We start from the raw sequence: 21,079 nt of genomic DNA, 5'->3' as shown, positions 1-21,079 counted from the left end.
TATTACATTTCCGCCATCGTTTTTCGAGTTCCGCCAGGGTCGTAATGAGGCCCGATGTCTTTACCTACTCACCGTCTTTGTGGGGGTAGTGGCATTAAACAAACTAAAATGTTTAACTTCTTCCCAATCACGGGAAAGGAACAAGCATGTGGTATTCCGATTGCTAAAGGCTTGTCTGCATCTATTAATCCCAAATTAAATACCTCAGAGGAACCAATTCCACATTTAAACATGAACACAAATATTGTAGGTGATTTGATTCCTCAAGTGTGTACTAGCCCAAATGGCATTTTAAAAAGTAGATTCTTTAAAAGACGCATCAGGTCAATCATTAATATGTCAAAATCTATCTCCTTGAATCCCCCGACATCTAAAACTCTTGGGTGGGAGAGTGACATCAAAATTAATGGAACTGACAGAATTAATCGATCTTTCATTCTCAACACTTTTAATCAAATTCCATGATTGAGGATATTGAACTCACTCTGAGGACATTGGCTGGGTGACATTGTCTCTGAAAAATAACAACCGTATGATATGTCAACTTCACTCACTCATTATTACAAAAGGAATTTGGAAACAACGTACAGACCTCTTGCTGCTGGGGCTTCACCTTACTTTGCTGAACTCTAAGGAAGAAGCTAATGCATTTATTGAGACTCATGACAAAGAAATTGTGGAATCAAACATAAAACAGTCAAACAATATCATCGCAATTACATCAAACGAAAATATGCTTAACCAACTATCTTGCCTGGCCAGTTCCATTCAGAACTGGTGATGGGGTAACCTTTGATGAAAACAGTCTTATCAATTAAACAGGGGCACTCCCAAAAGTAGCATGCAAGTGCCGAGGTTCATATCATGGAATTCCGGTGGTTTTAAGAACTTGTCTTTATGGTTTAATTCACTTGAATCCATTAACAAGCCTACAGTCATTTTAGTAGAGGAAACTAGGAAGCTTCAGCAATTCTATTTAAAAGTCAACACAAACTATACCTCATTAGCTAAAATAGATTCTCTTGGTAGACCTTTAGGGGGGCTTGTGGTTTTGGTTAACAACAATTTAAAAGCTAACACTTAGACGATCATTTCTCTTGAGGAGCTGTTGGTTATAGAACTAATTCTACAGGACACTGGGAACACCATCTTTCTCATTATTAGTCTCTATTGGAATCCTATGAAGGTTGTTTTATCCGCAATTTTTGAACTAGCTAAAATCCTTGAGAATGCCAACCACCACAATCCCAATTATTTGGTTGTTATTGGTGGCGACGTTAATTGTAATTGTGCTGGTGGCACCATCTCTAAGCAACCTTTAAGCTTTTCAAAGTGTAACTTGGCTTCTGTTGCTAGAGGTCATAGCTGGGGCACTTTCTTCCATGAATGGGATATCCACATGGTGGTTTTTGATGGAGTGGACCATAACTTTACTTGGCAAAGAGGGTATCTCAAATCTCACATAGATTATGTTTATGTTTCTTAACATTTTGTAAAGAGATGTGAAAATGTGACAACATTTAATCCGTGCTTAGGTGATCACATGATCATCAAACTCAATATCAATCATAGATCTTTGACACACGAAATAATGCCGCTCTTTCGTTATTAGAATTTGAGCGATCAGGACTCTCCCTTTGGTGGAATAATAAACTATGTCTCCACTTTACTGCTTCATTCACAAAACATTTGTTGATTATGGAAGGAGTTTATATTTGTGCGTCAGGCCTTCAGCAAGCTGAGAATCTCATTAACGATTCTATTAGAAGTGTTCTCCATAAACTCGTCAGGCATACCCAGGTAAACTCTGCATGTAAATTACACACATACAATCCAGCCGTTGCAAGCTCCAAATGGATCAAAAACAAAACATGGAGGGAACTTCTGGCCTGCTGACTTCCAGCGGAACAACATATTCGGCGTAAAAATCAGATTATACAAACCCACAAGAATAGAATAAATCATTAAAAATTCAGATGCATATTGCTGACAGAGCATGATCAAATATCTATGTAAACACAATAATAAATCTATTTGGGCTCTTATGAGAGATGTATCTAACCACACTGTCGTGTCCATGGACTACTCCATTCCCGCTGAGGTGTGGGTTTGTCACTATATGCAAACTCGCCAAACACCCCCTGCATATGCTCACATCACTGGCCCCGGCTAAGATAATTCAACTTTAGAACTCTGCCATGGAATATCAAGGATGTGCAGTGGGCTATCTCCAAGCTGAACTATTCCAAAGCAGCTGGCCCAGACGGTATTCCGTCATGTGTTCTAAAATCGGATCCTCTGTTATGAGCTTCAATTTTGAAAATTAAGTACAATCTCATCTTCAGATTGAAACGTGTCCCTGAATCATGGCTCCAATCCCTAATAATACCAATCTTTAAGATAGGAATCCTTCAAATTCATCTAACTATAGGCCTATCGCTTTAACGGATGCCTCCTCTTCTATCCTCATTCTTAATGATCTAGAAAATATTATTCAAGATAATACCATCCTGTCGCGTTTCCAGATTGGGTTTCACAAAAGAATGGGCACGGCTCTAAATGCAACCATTTTGTCCTACCTTCTTGAAACAGTTAAAAAATCAGCAAGTGGACCTATATACATGGCATCACTCGACATGTCTTCGGCATTCAAATGCGTAATTCAAGCTCTCCTATGGAATAAAGTGGCCACGTAGGGTATCTCTGCCAACGTAATTGCGTTAATTTCGATGCTACACCAAAACACTAGTTATCGTGTACGTATTAATCAAGAAGGAGCATTAACTGAATTCCAATGTCCATAGGAGTTAAACACGGATGTCATTTGGCATCAACCCTGTTTAATCTCTACTTGAGCGTTCTCGATGGTATATGGCAAAAACACAACACTTTTCCTGTTAGATTGGGCAAACTACACATTAATTGGATGACATTTGCAGATGATTTAATCTTTTTTAATAAAACTCCCTTTGGGCTTCAAAGCAAACTTCAGATTTTCATGGCATATTCCTATTAATTTAACTTACACCCCAATGCAGAGAAATCAAAGCTTGTTGTCTATGCTGGTAGGAAAAAAATCAAAACAATGACGTGGACGATGGAAGGCAACATAATTGAACGTGTGTTTCCACAGTGTGCTGCCTCGGGGACAACTTGTGTGATACTTCTTCTCCATTATGTGGAGAAACTCACTCACGCACACATTCAGGCTGTTTCTCTCCCAAATGAAAGTATTGTACAAAAAATACTGTAAATCCTCTCTTGCTCCAGGCATTGAATTTTACACTCTTAAAATGGAGTCCATCTCATTAAATGGACTGGATATGTGTCTGTTAGACATGGGCGACTTTCTAACTCAACTGCAGGGTCGCATTTGGAAAGCGACGCAGGTGACTGCCAAATCAGTACCAAATCCTCTCGTTAGACAAGAAGTGGGAATTTGTTCACTATTCTCCAAACATCAATGGAGATTACGAAACAATTATTCCAAAATCATCATTCCTCCGAGAAACTCGCCATATGAAGATTTAGGTCATATGCTGAGTGGAGATTCTCTACCGTCCTTGATGCATGTATTGGCAGGGATCAGTGCTGAGGAGCAGGAACTGATTCTCCGACCAGAAACGGTGAAAAAAAAAGCTCTACTGTTTTGACTGGTCTTGTACCATTGATGCACTAAGTAAATATAGTCTGCAACAGGCATATGCCTGTTTTATTAGAAAAAGAACATCACAGAGTGCATACTTGCAGTGCTTTCCATGTGAAAGAGCACCAGATCTATATGCGATTCAAATGTATGCAGGTCCGCACCAGAGAACGGATGAAACATTGGAATAAAATCCGGACTGAGGGGTCAGACATAACGTGTCGATTTTGTTCTGAGGTAAATCAAATAGAAACACTCCAACATCTTGTCATCACATATTCCTTCTTTGGATCAGAAAGAATGACGTTTCTTGGTAAACATAATGTTGGTGATGCCAGCTGCTCAAGAAACTTTCTCTGGTTGAGATGTATGTGGGGGAAAATGTTTCTTTGATTATCTTAACCACTATTAACAAGGAATTGATGCCAAATGTGATTTAATTGGATTGACTATGTTTAACCACGTAATCTCCCTTTTCTACAAAACGTGCTTTGCTGTACTGAGCTCTTGTGCTGTGGCCCTCAAGCATATGCTTGCTATTGTTTTGTACTTGCAATGTTTTGCACACTATATGATGGTAATTTGCAGTCAACATGTTGGTTGAAAGATACATTTTTACTTTGCTGTTTTTAGAGAATTGTATGTAACTGTATTACTCTGGTTTTTCATTCTATTATAAGTCGTTAAACTTCTTTTGTAAAGGTTTTGCACAAACCATATGCAATTTAAAAAAAAGAGTGTTTTTTTCAGTTGCGAGGCATTTTGTGTTTCGCAACAAAAAAAATAAAGAAAAAGAAATGCTGCAGACATTTCCGTGGTGGCCATAGTAAACAAAGAAAATGGCCACCATGGAACGGGAGAAGGGACTACACGTAGTCCCTTCTCCATTTCCATGGCAGTCTGACAGGAAGAACAAAAGGAGCTGCGAGAGATGCGGCACACATCCCTCATCAGGTAAGTTCTTGTCAGCTGGGTAATGCCCCGGAAGGGGCCAATGAGCATGGTTATTACAAGCTCATTGACCCTCGCCGGGTACTAATGCAGCAAAGAGTGGCAGGCATAGGGGAAGTGTGGCAGGCAAAGGGGAGGAGTGGCAAGCAAAGGGAAATGTAGTAATGAAGAAAAGAGTGGCAGGCATAGGGGAAGCGCGGCAGGCATAGGGGAATGTAGGAATGCAGCAAAGAGTGGCAGGCATAGGGGAATGTAGGAATGCAGCAAAGAGTGGCAGGCATAGGGGAATGTAGAAATGCAGAAAAGAGTGACAGGCATAGGGGAATGTAGGAATGCAGCAAAGAGTGGCAGGCATAGGGGAAGTGTGGCAGGCAAAGGGGAGGAGTGGCAGGCAAAGGGAAATGTAGTAATGAAGCAAAGAGTGGCAGGCATAGGGGAATGTAGGAATGCAGCAAAGAGTGGCAGGCATAGGGGAAGAGTGGCAGGCATAGGGGAATGTAGGAATGCAGCAAAGAGTGGCAGGCATAGGGGAAGAGTGGCAGGCATAGGGGAATGTAGGAATGCAGCAAAAAGTGGCAGGCATAGGGGAAGAGTGGCAGGCATAGGGGAATGTAGGAATGCAGCAAAGAGTGGCAGGCATAGAGGAAGAGTGGCAGGCATAGGGGAGGAGTGGCAGGCACAGGGCAATGTAGGATCTTCAGGTCTCTGTGATGGGGAGAGGGTGTTCTGCAACTAAACTGGGCTAGAAGGACCAGGCGGCATCTGAGCAAAAGCCCTTGAGGACCTTCCCGATTACTATCCGGGCAGGCAACGGTCTACCCCTTGCAGGGTAAAGTGCCGGAAGGCTGTGCCGAAACAGTGTCAGTGTCCTGCTAATCTGATGAGCCAATGTTACTCTGCATCTGAACTCTGACAGCGGAGTGTGCCTCATGGCACCATCACCGAAAGATATGATGATGAAGGTTGAAACCCCTTCAGTCTATTTGCAGGCCCGACCACTGAGCAGGCGAATTCACGGTCTCCCGGAGAACACTTATAGAGTTCTGTCAGAAGGCCCAATCACCAGGGAAGCCAATAAATCCTCTGGTTCCAACACCATTTACATACATCTCCTCCAACATTTGATAAGTCATCTCTCTGAGCTCAGGATCTGATGACCCGATGGAAAAGTTGCATCCCTTCTCTTGCAGCCACTGGTTCTCATGATGCTTCCTGGAGTCACCAAGCGTAAAGCTCTGCCATGTCCTCTTCAGCGGTAGCAGGTAACGCCACACCTTTGCCGACCCATAATGCAACGGATCGTGAATCCGGCAGGAGACAACCCGGCTGGACTGAGTGGAGTGGGCGGAGAGAATGAGGTAAGTCTTGGAAATCCAGCTCAAGCAGAGGAAGGTGTGGAGGGCCTAACGGTCGAATGATGGGCTGTGCTGCCTGTGCCTCGAGGCTCTGCTTCTAGGAGACTGAGAAAGGAGGAAAGGAAAAGGAGTGAGGAATCCTTCTGACCGTACCCTCGGAAAGAGCCACACAAAGGGACTGGCTGGGGCGGGGGGCAGCTTAAAGCCTATGCACCGCATGCCTTAAACCCATCTACCTATATACCACAGCTACCATGAAGCGGAGATTTATTTGGCCTTCCCTCTGCACAATAATAACATTCAGTAGTGTGCGCCTTCTAGCGTCGTAACCATGAGCCGGAATAAAGAGCGTGGCCAACATTCATAAAGGTAAGACAACACATGGACAACACATGATGCCCCGAAGCTGTGAATGCCCTCAACATCTAACAATAAAAGGAATACAAGACAGAGCCGGCTGTAGGCAGGGATAAACAGAAAAGATAAAGTCACTAGTGATGAAAGATGAACATAAAAGACATACTGAAAGGAGGGCAGGTGTTTCAACAATACATATAGAAATAAAAGTAATACACAGATGAGTACAGAGACAGAATGACCTACTAGAGAGGTTGGAAGAAGTTGCTATTAAAAAAAAGAAAAACAAATAAGCAGAAGTACAATGTATAAAAAAAATAGAAAAGACTGCCAAGTGGCTTGGGGACTCTTTCCTTGCATGCATAACCAACGCAGACAAGAAGAGGAAGAGAGTGCGGAGGGGCATGGAGACTCTCCCTTTACCCATGGGACAGCAGGAAAGGCGAAAGTGAGTGGACATGAAGAGAACAGGTGACAGTTAGGAGCGCGGTGAGCCATATACATCACCTTCGGGATAACTGGATCCTGGGATGCGCTCATACCCTACAAGAGAAAAAGAAGTGCACGCAGAGTGCATGGTGAGAGCCACCTAACCACCAAAACCTATAACCGGCATGTAGCACAGTGAGAGCGACCCAACCACCAAAACCTGTCACCACAATGTGCACAGTGAGAGCCACCCAACCACCAAAACCTGTCCGCAGCAGGTAGCACAGCGAGAGCTGCCTAACCACCAAAACCTGTAACCGGCATGTAACACGGTGAGAGCCCCCCAACCACCAAAACCTGTCTCCAGTATGTAGCACGGTGAGAGCCGCCCAACCACCAAAAGCTGTCCCCAGCATATAGCACGGTGAAAGCCATCCAACCACCAAAACCTGTCCCCAGCATGTAGCATGGTGAAAGCCGCCCAACCACCAAAACCTGTCACTGGCATGTAACACGGTGAGAGCGGCCCTACCACCAAACCCTGTCCCCAGTATGTAGCACAGCGAGAGCTGCCCAACCACCAAAACCTGTCGCCACAATGTGCACAGTGAGAGCGACCCAACCACCAAAACCTGTCACCACAATGTGCACAGTGAGAGCGACCCAACCACCAAAACCTGTCACCACAAGGTAGCACGGTGAGAGCCGCCCAACCACCAAAACCTGTCACCGGCATGTAGCATAGTGAGAGCGACCCAACCACCAAAACCTGTCACCGGCATGTAACACGGTGAGAGCCACCCAACCACCAAAACCTGTCACCGGCATGTAGCACAGTGAGAGCAACCCAACCACCAAAACCTGTCACCACAATGTGCACAGTGAGAGCCACCCAACCACCAAAACCTATAACCGGCATGTAGCACAGTGAAAGCGACTCAACCACCAAAACTTGTCACCACAATGTGCACAGTGAGAGCCACCCAACCACCAAAACCTGTCCCCAGCAGGTAGCACAGCGAGAGCTGCCCAACCACCAAAACCTGTCACCGGCATGTAACACGGTGAGAGCCGCCCAACCACCAAAACCTGTCACCAGCAGGTAGCACGGTGAGAGCCACCCAACCACCAAAACCTGTCACCGGCATGTAGCACAGCGAGAGCTGCCCAACCACCAAAACCTGTCACCGGCATGTAACACGGTGAGAGCCACCCAACCACCAAAACCTGTCTCCAGTATGTAGCACGGTGAGAGCCGCCCAACCACCAAAAGCTGTCCCCAGCATGTAGCACGGTGAAAGCCACCGAACCACCAAAACCTGTCCCCAGCATGTAGCATGGTGAAAGCCGCCCAACCACCAAAACCTGTCACCGGCATGTAACACGGTGAGAGCGACCCAACCACCAAACCATGTCCCCAGTATGTAGCACGGTGAGAGCCGCCCAACCACCAAAACCTGTCCCCAGCATGTAGCATGGTGAAAGCCGGCCAACCACCAAAACCTGTCACCGGCATGTAACACGGTGAGAGCCACCCAACCACCAAAATATGTCCCCAGTATGTAGCATGGTGAGAGCCACCCAACCACCAAAACCTGTCCCCAGCATGTAGCATCGTGAAAGCCGCCCAACCACCAAAACCTGTCACCGGCATGTAGCATGGTGAAAGCCACCGAACCACCAAAACCTTTCACCGGCATGTAGCATGGTGAGAGCCACCCAACCACCAAAACCTGTCCCCAACCAGTAGCACAGTGAAAGCTGCCCAGCCACCAAAACCTATAACCGACATGTAGCATAGTGAGAGCTGCCCAACCAGAAAAACCTGTCCCAAGCATGTAGCACGGTGAGCCGGCCAACCAGAAAAACCTGTCCCCAGCATGCAGCACGGTGAGCCGGCCAACCATCAAAACCTGTCCCGAGCATGTAGAACAGTGAGAGCCGCCCAACCACCAAAACTTGTCCCCAGCATGTAGCACAGTGAGAGCCGCCCAACCACCAAAACCTATAACCGACATGTAGCACAGTGAGAGCCACCCAACCAGAAAAACCTGTCCCAGCATGCAGCACGGTGAGCCGGCCAACCATCAAAACCTGTCCCCAGCATGTAGCATGGTGAGAGCCGCCCAACCACCAAAACCTGTCCCCAGCATATAGCAGGGATAGAGCCACCCAACCACCAAAGCCTGTCCCCAGCATGTAGCACAGTGAGAGCCGCCTAACCACCAAAACCTGTCCCCAGCATGCAGCATGTTGAGAGACGCCCAACTACCAAAACATGTCCCCAACATGTAGTACAGTGAGAGCCACCCAACCAGCGAAACCTGTCCCCAGCATGTAGTATGGTGAGAGCTGCCCAACCACCAAAACCTGTCCACAGCATGTAGCATGGTGAGAGCCACCCAACCACCAAAACCTGTCCCCAGCATGTAGCATAGTGAGAGCCGCCCAACCACCAAAACCTGTCACCGGCATGTAACACGGTGAGAGCCACCCAACCACCAAAACCTGTCACCAGCATGTAGCACAGTGAGAGCCGGCCAACCACCAAAACCTGTCACCAGCATGTAGCACAGTGAGAGCCGCCCAATCACCAAAACCTGTCCCCAGCATGTGGCATGGTGAGAGCTGCCCAACCACCAAAACTTGTCTCTGGCATGTACCATGGAGAGAGCTGCCCCAACCACCAAAACCTGCCACTCACAATGTGCATGGTGAGAGCCACCTAACCACCCAAAGCATCACCGGCATGTAGCACGGTGAGAGCTGCCCAACCACCATTGTGAAAGCCACTTAACTACCAAAACCTGTCCCCAGCATGTAGTACATTGAGAGCAGCCCAACCACCAAAACCTCACACCGGCATGTAGCATGGTGAGAGCTGCCCAACCACCAAAACATCTCACTGACCTGTAGCACGGTGGGAGCCACCCAACCACCAAAACCTGTCCCGAGCATGTAGTACAGTGAGAGCTGCCCAACCAACAAAACATGTCCCCAGCATGTAGCAGGGTGAGAGCCACCCAACCACCAAAACCTGTCCCCAGCATGTAGCATGGTAAGAGCTGCCCAACCAGCAAAACCTGTCCACAGCATGTAGCACGATGAGAGCCACCCAACCACCAAAACATGTCCCCAGCATGTAGCATAGTGAGAGCCACCCAACCACCAAAACCTGTCCCCAGCATGAAGCACAGTGAGAGCCGCCCAACCACCAAAACCTGTCCCCAGCATGTAGCATGGTGAAAGCTGCCCAACCACCAGCACCTGTCCCCGACATGTAGCAGGGAGAGAGCCACCCAACCACCAAAGCCTGCCCCAGCATGTAGCAGGGTGAAAGCCACCCAACCACCAAAACCTGTCCCCAGCATGTAGCATGGTGAGAGCTACCCAACCACCAAAACATGTCCCCGGCATGTAGCAGGGAGAGAGCCACCCAACCACTAAAGCCTGTCCCCAGCATGCAGCACGGGGAGAGCTGCCCAGCCACCAAAACATGTCCCCAGCATGTAGCCGGGAGAGAGCCACCCAGCCACCAAAACATGTCCCCAGCATGTAGCAGGGTGAGAGCCACCCAACCACCAAAACCTGTCCCCAGCATGTAGCATGGTGAGAGCCATCCAACCACCAAAACCTGTCCTCAGCATGTAGCATGGTGAGAGCCGCCCAACCACCAAAACCTGTCCACAGCATGTAGCACGATGAGAGCCACCCAACCACCAAAACATGTCCCCAGCATGTAGCATGGTGAGAGCCACCCAACTACCAAAACCTGTCCCCTGCATGTAGCATGGTGAAAGCTGCCCAACCACCAGCACCTGTCCCCGACATGTAGCAGGGAGAGAGCCACCCAACCACCAAAGCCTGCCCCAGCATGTAGCAGGGAGAGAGCCACCCAACCACCAAAGCCTGCCCCAGCATGTAGCAGGGTGAGAGCCACCCAACCACCAAAACCTGTCCCCAGCATGTAGCAGGGAGAGAGCCACCCAACCACTAAAGCCTGTCCCCAGCATGTAGCATGGGGAGAGCTGCCCAGCCACCAAAACATGTCCCCAGCATGTAGCAGGGAGAGAGCCATCCAGCCACCAAAACATGTCCCTAGCATGTAGCAGGGTGAGAGCCACCCAACCACCAAAACCTGTCCCCAGCATGTAGCACGGTGAGAGCCATCCAACCACCAAAACCTGTCCTCAGCATGTAGCATGGTGAGAGCTGCCCAACCACCAAAACCCATCCCTGGCATGTAGCAGGGAGAGAGGCGCCCAACCACCAAAACCTGTCACCAACATGTAGCACAGTGGGAGCCACCCAACCACCCAAACCTGTCCCCAGCATGTAGCATGGTGAGAGCTGCCCAACAACCAAAACCTGTCCCCAGGATGTAGCATGGTGAGAGCCACCCAACCACCAAAACCTGTCCCCAGCATGTAGCATGGTGAAAGCTACCCAACCAGCAAAACCTTTCCCCAGCATGTACCACGGTGAGAGCCACACAACCACCAAAATCTGTCCCCAGCATGTAGCAAGGAGAGACCCACCCAACCACCAAAGCCTGTCCCCAGCATGTTGCATGGTGAGAGCCACCCAACCACCAAAACCTGTCCCCAGGATGTAGCACGGTGAAAGCCACCCAACCACCAAACCTGTCCCCAGCATGTAGCACGGCGAGAGCTGCCCAACCACCAAAACCTGTCCCCAGCATGTAGCATGGTGGGAGCCGCCCAGCCACCCAAACCTGTCCCCAGCATGTAGCATAGTGAGAGCCACCCAACCTCCAAGACATGTCCCCAGCAAGTAGCACAGTGAGAACCGCCCAACCAGCAGAACCAGTCCCCAGCATGTAGCATAGTGAGAGCTGCCCAACAACCCAAACCTGTCCCCAGCATGAAGCACGGTGAGAGCCACCCAACCACCAAAATCTGTCACTGGCATGTAGCACAGTAAGAGATGCCCAATGATCAAAACCTGTCCCCAGCATGTAGCACAATGAGAGCCTCCGAACCAGCAAAACCTGTCCCCAGCATGTAGCATGGTGAGAGATGCCCAACCGCCGAAACCTGTCCCTGGCATGTAGCATGGTGAAGACGGCCCACCACCAAAACCTGTCCCCGGCATGTAGCAGGGAGAGAGCCACCCAACCACTAAAGCCTGTCCCCAGCATGTAGCATGGTTAGAGCCACCCAACCAACAAAACCTGCCTCGAGCATGATGCAGGGAGAGAGCCACCCAACAACCAAAACTTGTCCCCAGCATGTAGGATGGTGAGAGCCACCCAACCACCAAAACTTGTCCCCAGGATGTAGCATGGTGAGAGCTGCCCAACCACCAAAACCTGTCCTCAGCAAGTAGCACGGTGAGAGCTGCCCAACCACCAAAACCTGTCCCCAGCATGGATCCCAGTAAGAGCCGCCGAACAACCAAAACCTGTCCCCAGCATGTAGCATGGTGAGAGCCGCCCAACCACCAAAACCTGTCTCTGGCATGCAGCACGGTGAGAGCTGCCGAACCACCAAAACCTGTCCCCAGCATGTAGCATGGTGAGAGCCGCCAAACCACCAAAACCTGTCACCAGCATGTAGCACAGTGAGAGCCACCCAACTACCAAAACCTGTCCACAGAATATAGCACAGTGAAAGCCAGCCAACCACCAAAACCTGTCACCAGCATGTAGCACAGTGAGAGCTTCCCAACCACCAAAACCTGTCACCGGCATGTAGCACGGTGAGAGCCACCCAACCACCGAAACATGTCTCCAGCATGTAGCATGGTGAGAGCCACCCTACTACCAAAACCTGTCCCCAGCATGTAGCACAGTGAGAGCCGCCCAACCACCAAAACTTGTCACCGGCATGTAGCACGGTGGGCATCCCCAGCATGTACCACATTTAGAGCTTCCACACCACAAGAGCCACTCACCAGCACATACGATCAGAACCAAGAGGCAACACCACCTGGCAGGGCCAATGCACAACATTGTATGTTAAATCCAACACCCAACACTACCCCTCAGAACCATCACTCCATTCCCAACACCACCCGGCATTCTCAGTAGTCAATACGGCTTGCCAGATGCCAAAACCTACATTACCTGTCAAATCCAACATCCAGCACTGTCTGCCAAAGTCAAAACCCAGCATTGTCTGTCAGATCCAACATCCAGCATTGCCTGTCAAAGCCAAAACGCCACATCATCTCTAGTAATCAACACTGAGAACCAACACCCTGCATCATCTGTTTGCGCCACCACCATCTGTCAAAGCCAACTCAGCCTCTCAGAGCCAACATATATTATGGATCCCTGATTTCCAGAGCCAACACCCAACATCTCCTGTCAGGGCCAACAAGGCCTCCCAGAGCCAACATATACTATGGATCACTGATTTCCAGAGCCAACACCCAACATCTCCTGCCAGGGCCAACTCAGCCTCTCAGAGCCAACATATATTATGGATAACTGATTTCCAGAGCCAACACCCAACATCTCCTGCCAGGGCCAACTTGGCCTCTCAGAGCCAACATATACTATGGATTACTGATTTCCAGAGCCAACACCCAACATCTCCTGCCAGGGCCAACAAGGCCTCCCAGAGCCAACATATACTATGGATTACTGATTTCCAGAGCCAACACCCAACATCTCCTGCCAGGGCCAACAAGGCCTCCCAGAGCCAACATATACTATGGATCACTGATTTCCAGAGCCAACACCCAACATCTCTTGTCAGGGCCAACAAGGCCCCCCCAGAGCCAACACATACTATGGATCACTGATTTCCAGAGCCAACACCCAACATCTCCTGCCAGGGCCAACTTGGCCTCTCAGAGCCAACACATATTATGGATCACTGATTTCCAGAGCCAACACCCAACATCTCCTGCCAGGGCCAACAAGGCCTCCCAGAGCCAACATATACTATGGATTACTGATTTCCAGAGCCAACACCCAACATCTCCTGCCAGGGCCAACAAGGCCTCCCAGAGCCAACATATACTATGGATCACTGATTTCCAGAGCCAACACCCAACATCTCTTGTCAGGGCCAACAAGGCCCCCCCAGAGCCAACACATACTATGGATCACTGATTTCCAGGGCCAACACCCAACATATTCTGCCAGGGCCAACTCGGCCTCTCAGAGCCAATATATACTATGGATGACTGATTTCCAGAGCCAACACTCAACATCTCCTGCCAGGGCCAACTCGGCCTCTCAGAGCCAACATATATTATGGATCACTGATTTCCAGAGCCAACACCCAACATCTCCTGCCAGGGCCAACAAGGCCTCTCAGAGCCAACACCAATAATCAGCGGCCAGAGCCAAAGCCCAGCAAGGCCACTCTGAGCCAGCATTGCGTGTCACAGCCAACACCAACTACCAGGGTCATCAGAGCCAACACCCACCCCCCTGGCCAAAGCCGACACTGCCAGCCTCAGCCATAACTCAGTATCGTCTGTTAAAGGCAACACACAACACTGCAAGAAAAGCAAACCCGCAGCGTCACCTGTCAGTGGCAACACCCAGCACCGCCCCTTCAAGCCAACAAGCAACCGTACCCCTATTAGCCAACACTGACGGTCCAAGTCAACATTTATTGTGAGAGTAACACGTCCCACACACTGTCACTGCTCCAAAAACGAATACTCTCTCTTAGCTCTATATACAACTCCTTGTGAGCACTCCAGGACATCACACACCCTATAAAAGATCCAGTACATCACACTGCCTATGTGCACTCCAACCCATCACACTGCCTGAGAGCTCGCAGGCACATCCCATGTCCTGTGGTCCCTCCAATACATCACCCTCGCTGTAAGAGTTCCAAAAGCCCACATTCCCTGCAAGTTCTCCAGGACATCGCACTCCCTGTGGGTGTTCCAACACATCACACTTCCTGTGAGTGCTTCTGCAGATCCCATGCCCTGAGAGCGTTCCAGCAGATCCTATGTCCTGTGACCTCTCCAATACATCACCCTCGCTGTAAGAGATCCAAAAGACCACATTCCCTGCAAGTTCTCCAGGACATCTCACTCCCTGATGGGTGCTCCAACACATCACACTCCCTGTGAGTGCTTCAGCAGATCCCATGCCCTGTGAGTGCTCCAGTACATCCCATGATCTGTGACCTCTCCAATACATCATCCTCGCTGTAAGAGTTCCAAAAGCCCACATTCCCTGCAAGTTCTCCAGGACATCTCACTCTCTGAGGCTGCTCCAACACATCACACTTCCTGTGTGTACTTCAGCAGATCCCATGCCCTGAGAGTGCTCCAGCACATCCCATGATCTGTGACCTCTCCAATACATCACCCTTGCTGTAAGACATCCAAAAAACCACATTCCCTGCAAGTTCTCCAGGACATCTCACTCCCTAAGGGTGCTCCAACATATCACACTTCCTGTGTGTGCTTCAGCAGGTCCCATGCCATGAGAGTGCTCCAGCACATCCCATGATCTGTGACCTCTTCAATACATCACCCTCGCTGTAAGACATCCAAAAAACCACATTCCCTGCAAGTTCTCCAGGACATCTCACTCCCTAAGGGTGCTCCAACATATCACACTTCCTGTGCGTGCTTCAGCACATCCCATGATCTGTGACCTCTCCAATACATCACCCTCGCTGTAAGATATCCAAAAAACCACATTCCCTGCAAGTTCTCCAGGACATCTCACTCCCCAAGGGTGCTCCAACATATCACACTTCCTGTTTGTGCTTCAGCAGATCCCATGCCATGAGAGTGCTCCAGCACATCCCATGATCTGTGACCTCTCCAATACATCACCCTCGCTGTAAGACATACAAAAAACCACATTCCCTGCAAGTTCTCCAGGACATCTCACTCCCTAAGGGTACTCCAACATATATCACTTCCTGTGTGTGCTTCAGCAGATCCCATGCCATGAGAGTGCTCCAGCACATCCCATGACCTGTGACCTCTCCAATACATCACCCTCGCTGTAAAACATCCAGAAAAGCACATTCCCTGCAAGTTCTCTAGGACATCTCACTCCCTAAGGGTGCTCCAACATATCACACTTCATGTGTGTGCTCCAGCAGATCCCATGCTTTGTGAGTGCTACAAACACATCACACTCCATACCAGTGGTCCACCATATAGCACTCCATCACATCACACTCCCTGTGCACATTACATGCCCTGTAAGTGTTCCACTACATCACACTCCCTGTACATGCTCCAGCACACTACACTCCCTGTGTGCTCTCCAGAACATTACACTCCCTATGAATGGCTCAGCACATCCCATGCCGTGTAAGTACACCAACACATCACACAGGCTGAGAGCACACCAGCACATCCCATGTCCTGGGACTTCTCCAATAAATGACACTCACCATTAGGGTACCAACACATCCAACTCCCTGTGCACATTACTGCACATACTACATACTTGCCAACATTCTGTGACCAAAAAGATGTGGGATTTTTCAAGTTTCAAAAATAATAATTTGCATAACAATGACATCACAGGAAAATACAAAACACAGATTGTTGGCACCATTGAAGCATTCCAAAATACACAACCCATCAAAAAGCACAAGGAAAGATGTTCAAATGATAAAAATGTATAATTCTGAATGGTAAGTTAACACCAAATTCAATTACACAGAAGGTAATCACACAGAGCTGGTAGGCAAGGTTTGCCACTGCTCTGTAGCAGCAGCCCAGGCAGTACATATGTATTCCTGCAGTGCAAGATGAATAACTGAACAACCTGGAGACTGATACCCTCCTCAGTCTGATATGCAGATGCTGTGTGATGGTGGTACACTCTGCCACTTGCCTTCACTGGTGGTTCACGTAAGGCCTGTCCCGGCCAGAGTGCAGGGCAGAGTCTTGTAGCTGTCAGGTCACTGGATTGGTCTGGGCCCATCACTCAAAGTAATCACCTACCAGCCTACTGTACAAATTAATGTGTTGCATGCTTTGTCCTGCAGCCTGCCTTAGAGTCACTTACATTACCTGCCCCTGTAAAAAGCAGTGGGATCTGTCATCCAAATCTGTAGGCGATAGGACTGCTTAAAAAGCAGTAGCCTACTGCCTAAATCTGTAGGGTTGGCAAGTATGATACCATTTGGTGTGAGCACTCCAGCACATCACACTCCACACGAGTGCTCCAACGAATCAGGCTCTCTAAGAGCAGAGCACGCAAGCTGACTCCCTGCAAACACTCTCCACGTGTCCTACGGCCACACTCACCAGCAGCACGGGACTTCCTCCAGACGATGAGTCCAGACAGGAGGAAGATGAGGCCCAGGGCCAGGACCACCACCGAGAGGCTGATTTTGATCTTCTGCAGCTGTGTGAGGCCGAGCTCTGCCAAGATGGCGGATGATGGGGCAGAGAAGAGTAGAGATGGGGAAAAGGGAGAGCGTCAATATCACAACATCCGGTGGCGACATCACAATCCCTCAGGGTGTCCTGAGAATCAAACATTCCAGTGCCTTTTCACGCAGCTTCCCAGAAGGCCGTGGCTTTACAAAAGAAAGGCGCTAGTGGCTCAGCCCCTGCGCAGCGCTATAGTGTGTGTCCAAACCCAGAATATATCTTCCAGACTGGCACACTTACATTCATTAATCAGACTTTCAAGTCAGGCGCTTAAGATGGGGAGGGTCTGCAGGAGGAGGGAGCTGGATGTAGGTGTGCACCGAAAGCCAACAGGTGCTAGAGGAAACCTCAATTAGGTGGAGTCCTGTGTGCCTCTGTACAGTATCTTATTCCACTCCTCTCCCTCACTATGGGCCCACTCAGACTCCAGTGCCCTCCCATGTGCCCCTATAGTACCTCACTCCACTCCCTCACTATGGACCCACTCAGACTCCAGTGTCCTCCTGTGTGCCCCTATAGTATCTTACTCCACTCACTCACTATGGACCCACTCAGACTCCAGTGCCCTCCCGTGTGCCCCTATAGTATCTTACTCCACTCCCTCACTATGGGGACACTCAGACTCCAGTGCCCTCCCGTGTGCCCCTATAGTACCTCACTCCACTCCCTCACTATGGGGACACTCAGGCTCCAGTGCCCTCCCATGTGCCCCTATAGTACCTCACTCCACTCCCTCACTATGGGCCCACTCAGTCTCCAATGTCCTCCCATGTGCCCCTATAGTATCTCACTCCACTCCCTCACTATGGACCCACTCAGACTCCAGTGTCCTCCTGTGTGCCCCTATAGTATCTTACTCCACTCCCTCACTATGGGGACACTCAGACTCCAGTTCCCTCCCGTGTGCCCCTATAGTATCTTACTCCACTCCCTCACTATGGGGACATTCAGACTCCAGTGCCCTCCCGTGTGCCCCTATAGTATCTTACTCCACTCCCTCACTATGGGGACACTCAGGCTCCAGTGCCCTCCCATGTGCCCCTATAGTACCTCACTCCACTCCCTCACTATGGACCCACTCAGACTCCTGTGCCCTCCTGTGTGCCCCTATAGTATCTTACTCCACTCCCTCACTATGGGGACACTCAGACTCCAGTGCCCTCCCGTGTGCCCCTATAGTATCTTACTCCACTCCCTCACTATGGGCCCACTCAGACTCCCGTGCCCTCCCATGTGCCCCTATAGTACCTCACTCCATTCCCTCACTATGGGCCCACTCAGACTCCAGTGCCCTCCCATGTGCCCCTATAGTTCCTCACTCCACTCCCTCACTATGGGCCCACTCAGACTCCAGTGCCCTCCCATGTGCCCCTATAGTATCTCACTCCACTCCCTCACTATGGACCCACTCAGACTCCTGTGCCCTCCTGTGTGCCCCTATAGTATCTTACTCCACTCCCTCACTATGGGGACACTCAGACTCCAGTGCCCTCCCATGTGCCCCTATAGTACCTCACTCCACTCCCTCACTATGGGCCCACTCAGACTCCAGTGCCCTCCCATGTGCCCCTATAGTACCTCACTCCACTCCCTCACTATGGGCCCACTCAGACTCCAGTGCCCTCCCATGTGCCCCTATAGTACCTCACTCCACTCCCTCACTATGGGCCCACTCAGACTCCAGTGCCCTCCCATGTGCCCTTATAGTACCTTACTCCACTGCCTCCATATGGACCCACTCAGACTCCAGTGCCCTCCCATGTGCCCCTATAGTACCTCACTCCACTCCCTCACTATGGGCCCATTAAGACTCCAGTGCCCCCCCATTTGCCCCTATAGTACCTTACTCCACCCCCTCACTATGGGCCCGTTCAGACTCCAGTGCCCTCCCGTGTGCCCCTATAGTATCTCACTCCACTCCCTCACTATGGGCCCATTAAGACTCCAGTGCCCTCCCATTTGCCCCTATAGTACCTTACTCCACTCCCTCACTATGGGCCCACTCAGACTCCAGTGCCCTCCCATGTGCCCCTATAGAGTCTTACTCCACTCCCTCACTATGGGCCCACTCAGACTCCAGTGCCCTCCCATGTGCCCCTATAGTACCTCACTCCACTCCCTCACTATGGGCCCACTCAGACTCCAGTGCCCTCCCATGTGCCCCTATAGTACCTCACTCCACTCCCTCACTATGGGCCCACTCAGATCCAGTGCCCTCCCATGTGCCCCTATAGTACTTCACTCCACTCCCTCACTATGGGCCCACTCAGACTCCAGTGCCCTCCCATGTGCCCCTATAGTACCTTACTCCACTGCCTCCATATGGGCCCACTCAGACTCCAGTGCCCTCCCATGTGCCCCTATAGTACCTCACTCCACTCCCTCACTATGGGCCCACTCAGACTCCAGTGCCCTCCCATGTGCCCCTATAGTACCTCACTCCACTCCCTCACTATGGGCCCACTCAGACTCCAGTGCCCTCCCATGTGCCCCTATAGAGTCTTACTCCACTCCCTCACTATGGGCCCACTCAGACTCCAGTGCCCTCCCATGTGCCCCTATAGTACCTCACTCCACTCCCTCACTATGGGCCCACTCAGACTCCAGTGCCCTTCCATGTGCCCCTATATTACCTCACTCCACTCCCTCACTATGGGCCCACTCAGACTCCAGTCCCCTCCCATGTGCCCCTATAGTACCTCACTCCACTCCCTCACTATGGGCCCACTCAGACTCCAGTGCCCTCCCATGTGCCCCTATAGTACCTTACTCCACTGCCTCCATATGGGCCCACTCAGACTCCAGTGCCCTCCCATGTGCCCCTATAGTACCTCACTCCACTCCCTCACTATGGGCCCACTCAGACTCCAGTGCCCTCCCATGTGCCCCTATAGTACCTCACTCCACTCCCTCACTATGGGCCCACTCAGACTCCAGTGCCCTCCCATGTGCCCCTATAGTACCTTACTCCACTGCCTCCATAAGGGCCCACTCAGACTCCAGTGCCCTCCCATGTGCCCCTATAGTACCTTACTCCACTGCCTCCATATGGGCCCACTCAGACTCCAGTGCCCTCCCATGTGCCCCTATAGTACCTCACTCCACTCCCTCACTATGGGCCCACTCAGACTCCAGTGCCCTCCCATGTGCCCCTATAGTACCTCACTCCACTCCCTCACTATGGGCCCACTCAGACTCCAGTGCCCTCCCATGTGCCCCTATAGTACCTTACTCCACTGCCTCCATATGGGCCCACTCAGACTCCAGTGCCCTCCCATGTGCCCCTATAGTACCTCACTCCACTCCCTCACTATGGGCCCACTCAGACTCCAGTGCCCTCCCATGTGCCCCTATAGTACCTTACTCCACTGCCTCCATATGGGCCCACTCAGACTCCAGTGCCCTCCCATGTGCCCCTATAGTACCTTACTCCACTGCCTCCATATGGGCCCACTCAGACTCCAGTGCCCTCCCATGTGCCCCTATAGTACCTTACTCCACTGCCTCCATATGGGCCCATTCAGACTCCAGTGCCCTCCCATGTCCCCCTTTAGTACCTTACTCCACTGCCTCCATATGGGCCCACTCAGACTCCAGTGCCCTCCCATGTACCCCTATAGTACCTTACTCCACTGCCTCCATATGGGCCCACTCAGACTCCAGTGCCCTCCCATGTGCCCCTATAGTACCTCACTCCACTCCCTCACTATGGGCCCACTCAGACTCCAGTGCCCTCCCATGTGCCCCTATAGTATCTTACTCCACTCCCTCACTATGGGGACACTCAGACTCCAGTGCCCTCCCATGTGCCCCTATAGTACCTCACTCCACTCCCTCACTATGGACCCACTCAGACTCCTGTGCCCTCCTGTGTGCCCCTATAGTATCTTACTCCACTCCCTCACTATGGGGACACTCAGACTCCAGTGCCCTCCCGTGTGCCCCTATAGTATCTTACTCCACTCCCTCACTATGGGGACACTCAGAC

The 21,079-nt window shown here is 50.5% G+C and overlaps 1 protein-coding gene across 2 annotated transcripts in view; it reads right to left on the bottom strand.

Annotated features, from left to right (window-relative positions):
- Positions 1-599: 599 nt before the first annotated feature.
- LOC138522041 (class II histocompatibility antigen, M beta 1 chain) overlaps positions 600-21,079 on the bottom strand; it is a 356,872-nt gene continuing 336,392 nt past the window's right edge. For both annotated transcript variants that reach the window (XM_069635265.1, XM_069635264.1), the window contains exons 4-6: positions 16,963-17,079; positions 6,817-6,852; positions 600-6,057 (exon numbers count right to left, since the gene is read on the bottom strand). In XM_069635265.1, coding sequence (XP_069491366.1) covers positions 6,846-6,852; positions 16,963-17,079 — 124 coding nt within the window. In that variant the 3' untranslated portion in view covers positions 600-6,057; positions 6,817-6,845. The remainder of the gene's footprint in view (positions 6,058-6,816; positions 6,853-16,962; positions 17,080-21,079) is intronic.

This window comes from Ambystoma mexicanum, chromosome 13 (genome assembly GCF_040938575.1).
Source record: "Ambystoma mexicanum isolate Mex_15411 chromosome 13, UKY_AmexF1_1, whole genome shotgun sequence".
In the NCBI taxonomy this organism is placed as follows: Eukaryota; Metazoa; Chordata; class Amphibia; order Caudata; family Ambystomatidae; genus Ambystoma; species Ambystoma mexicanum.
Note: the sequence above shows the minus strand (reverse complement) of the source record. Positions and strands in the feature narration are given on the sequence as shown.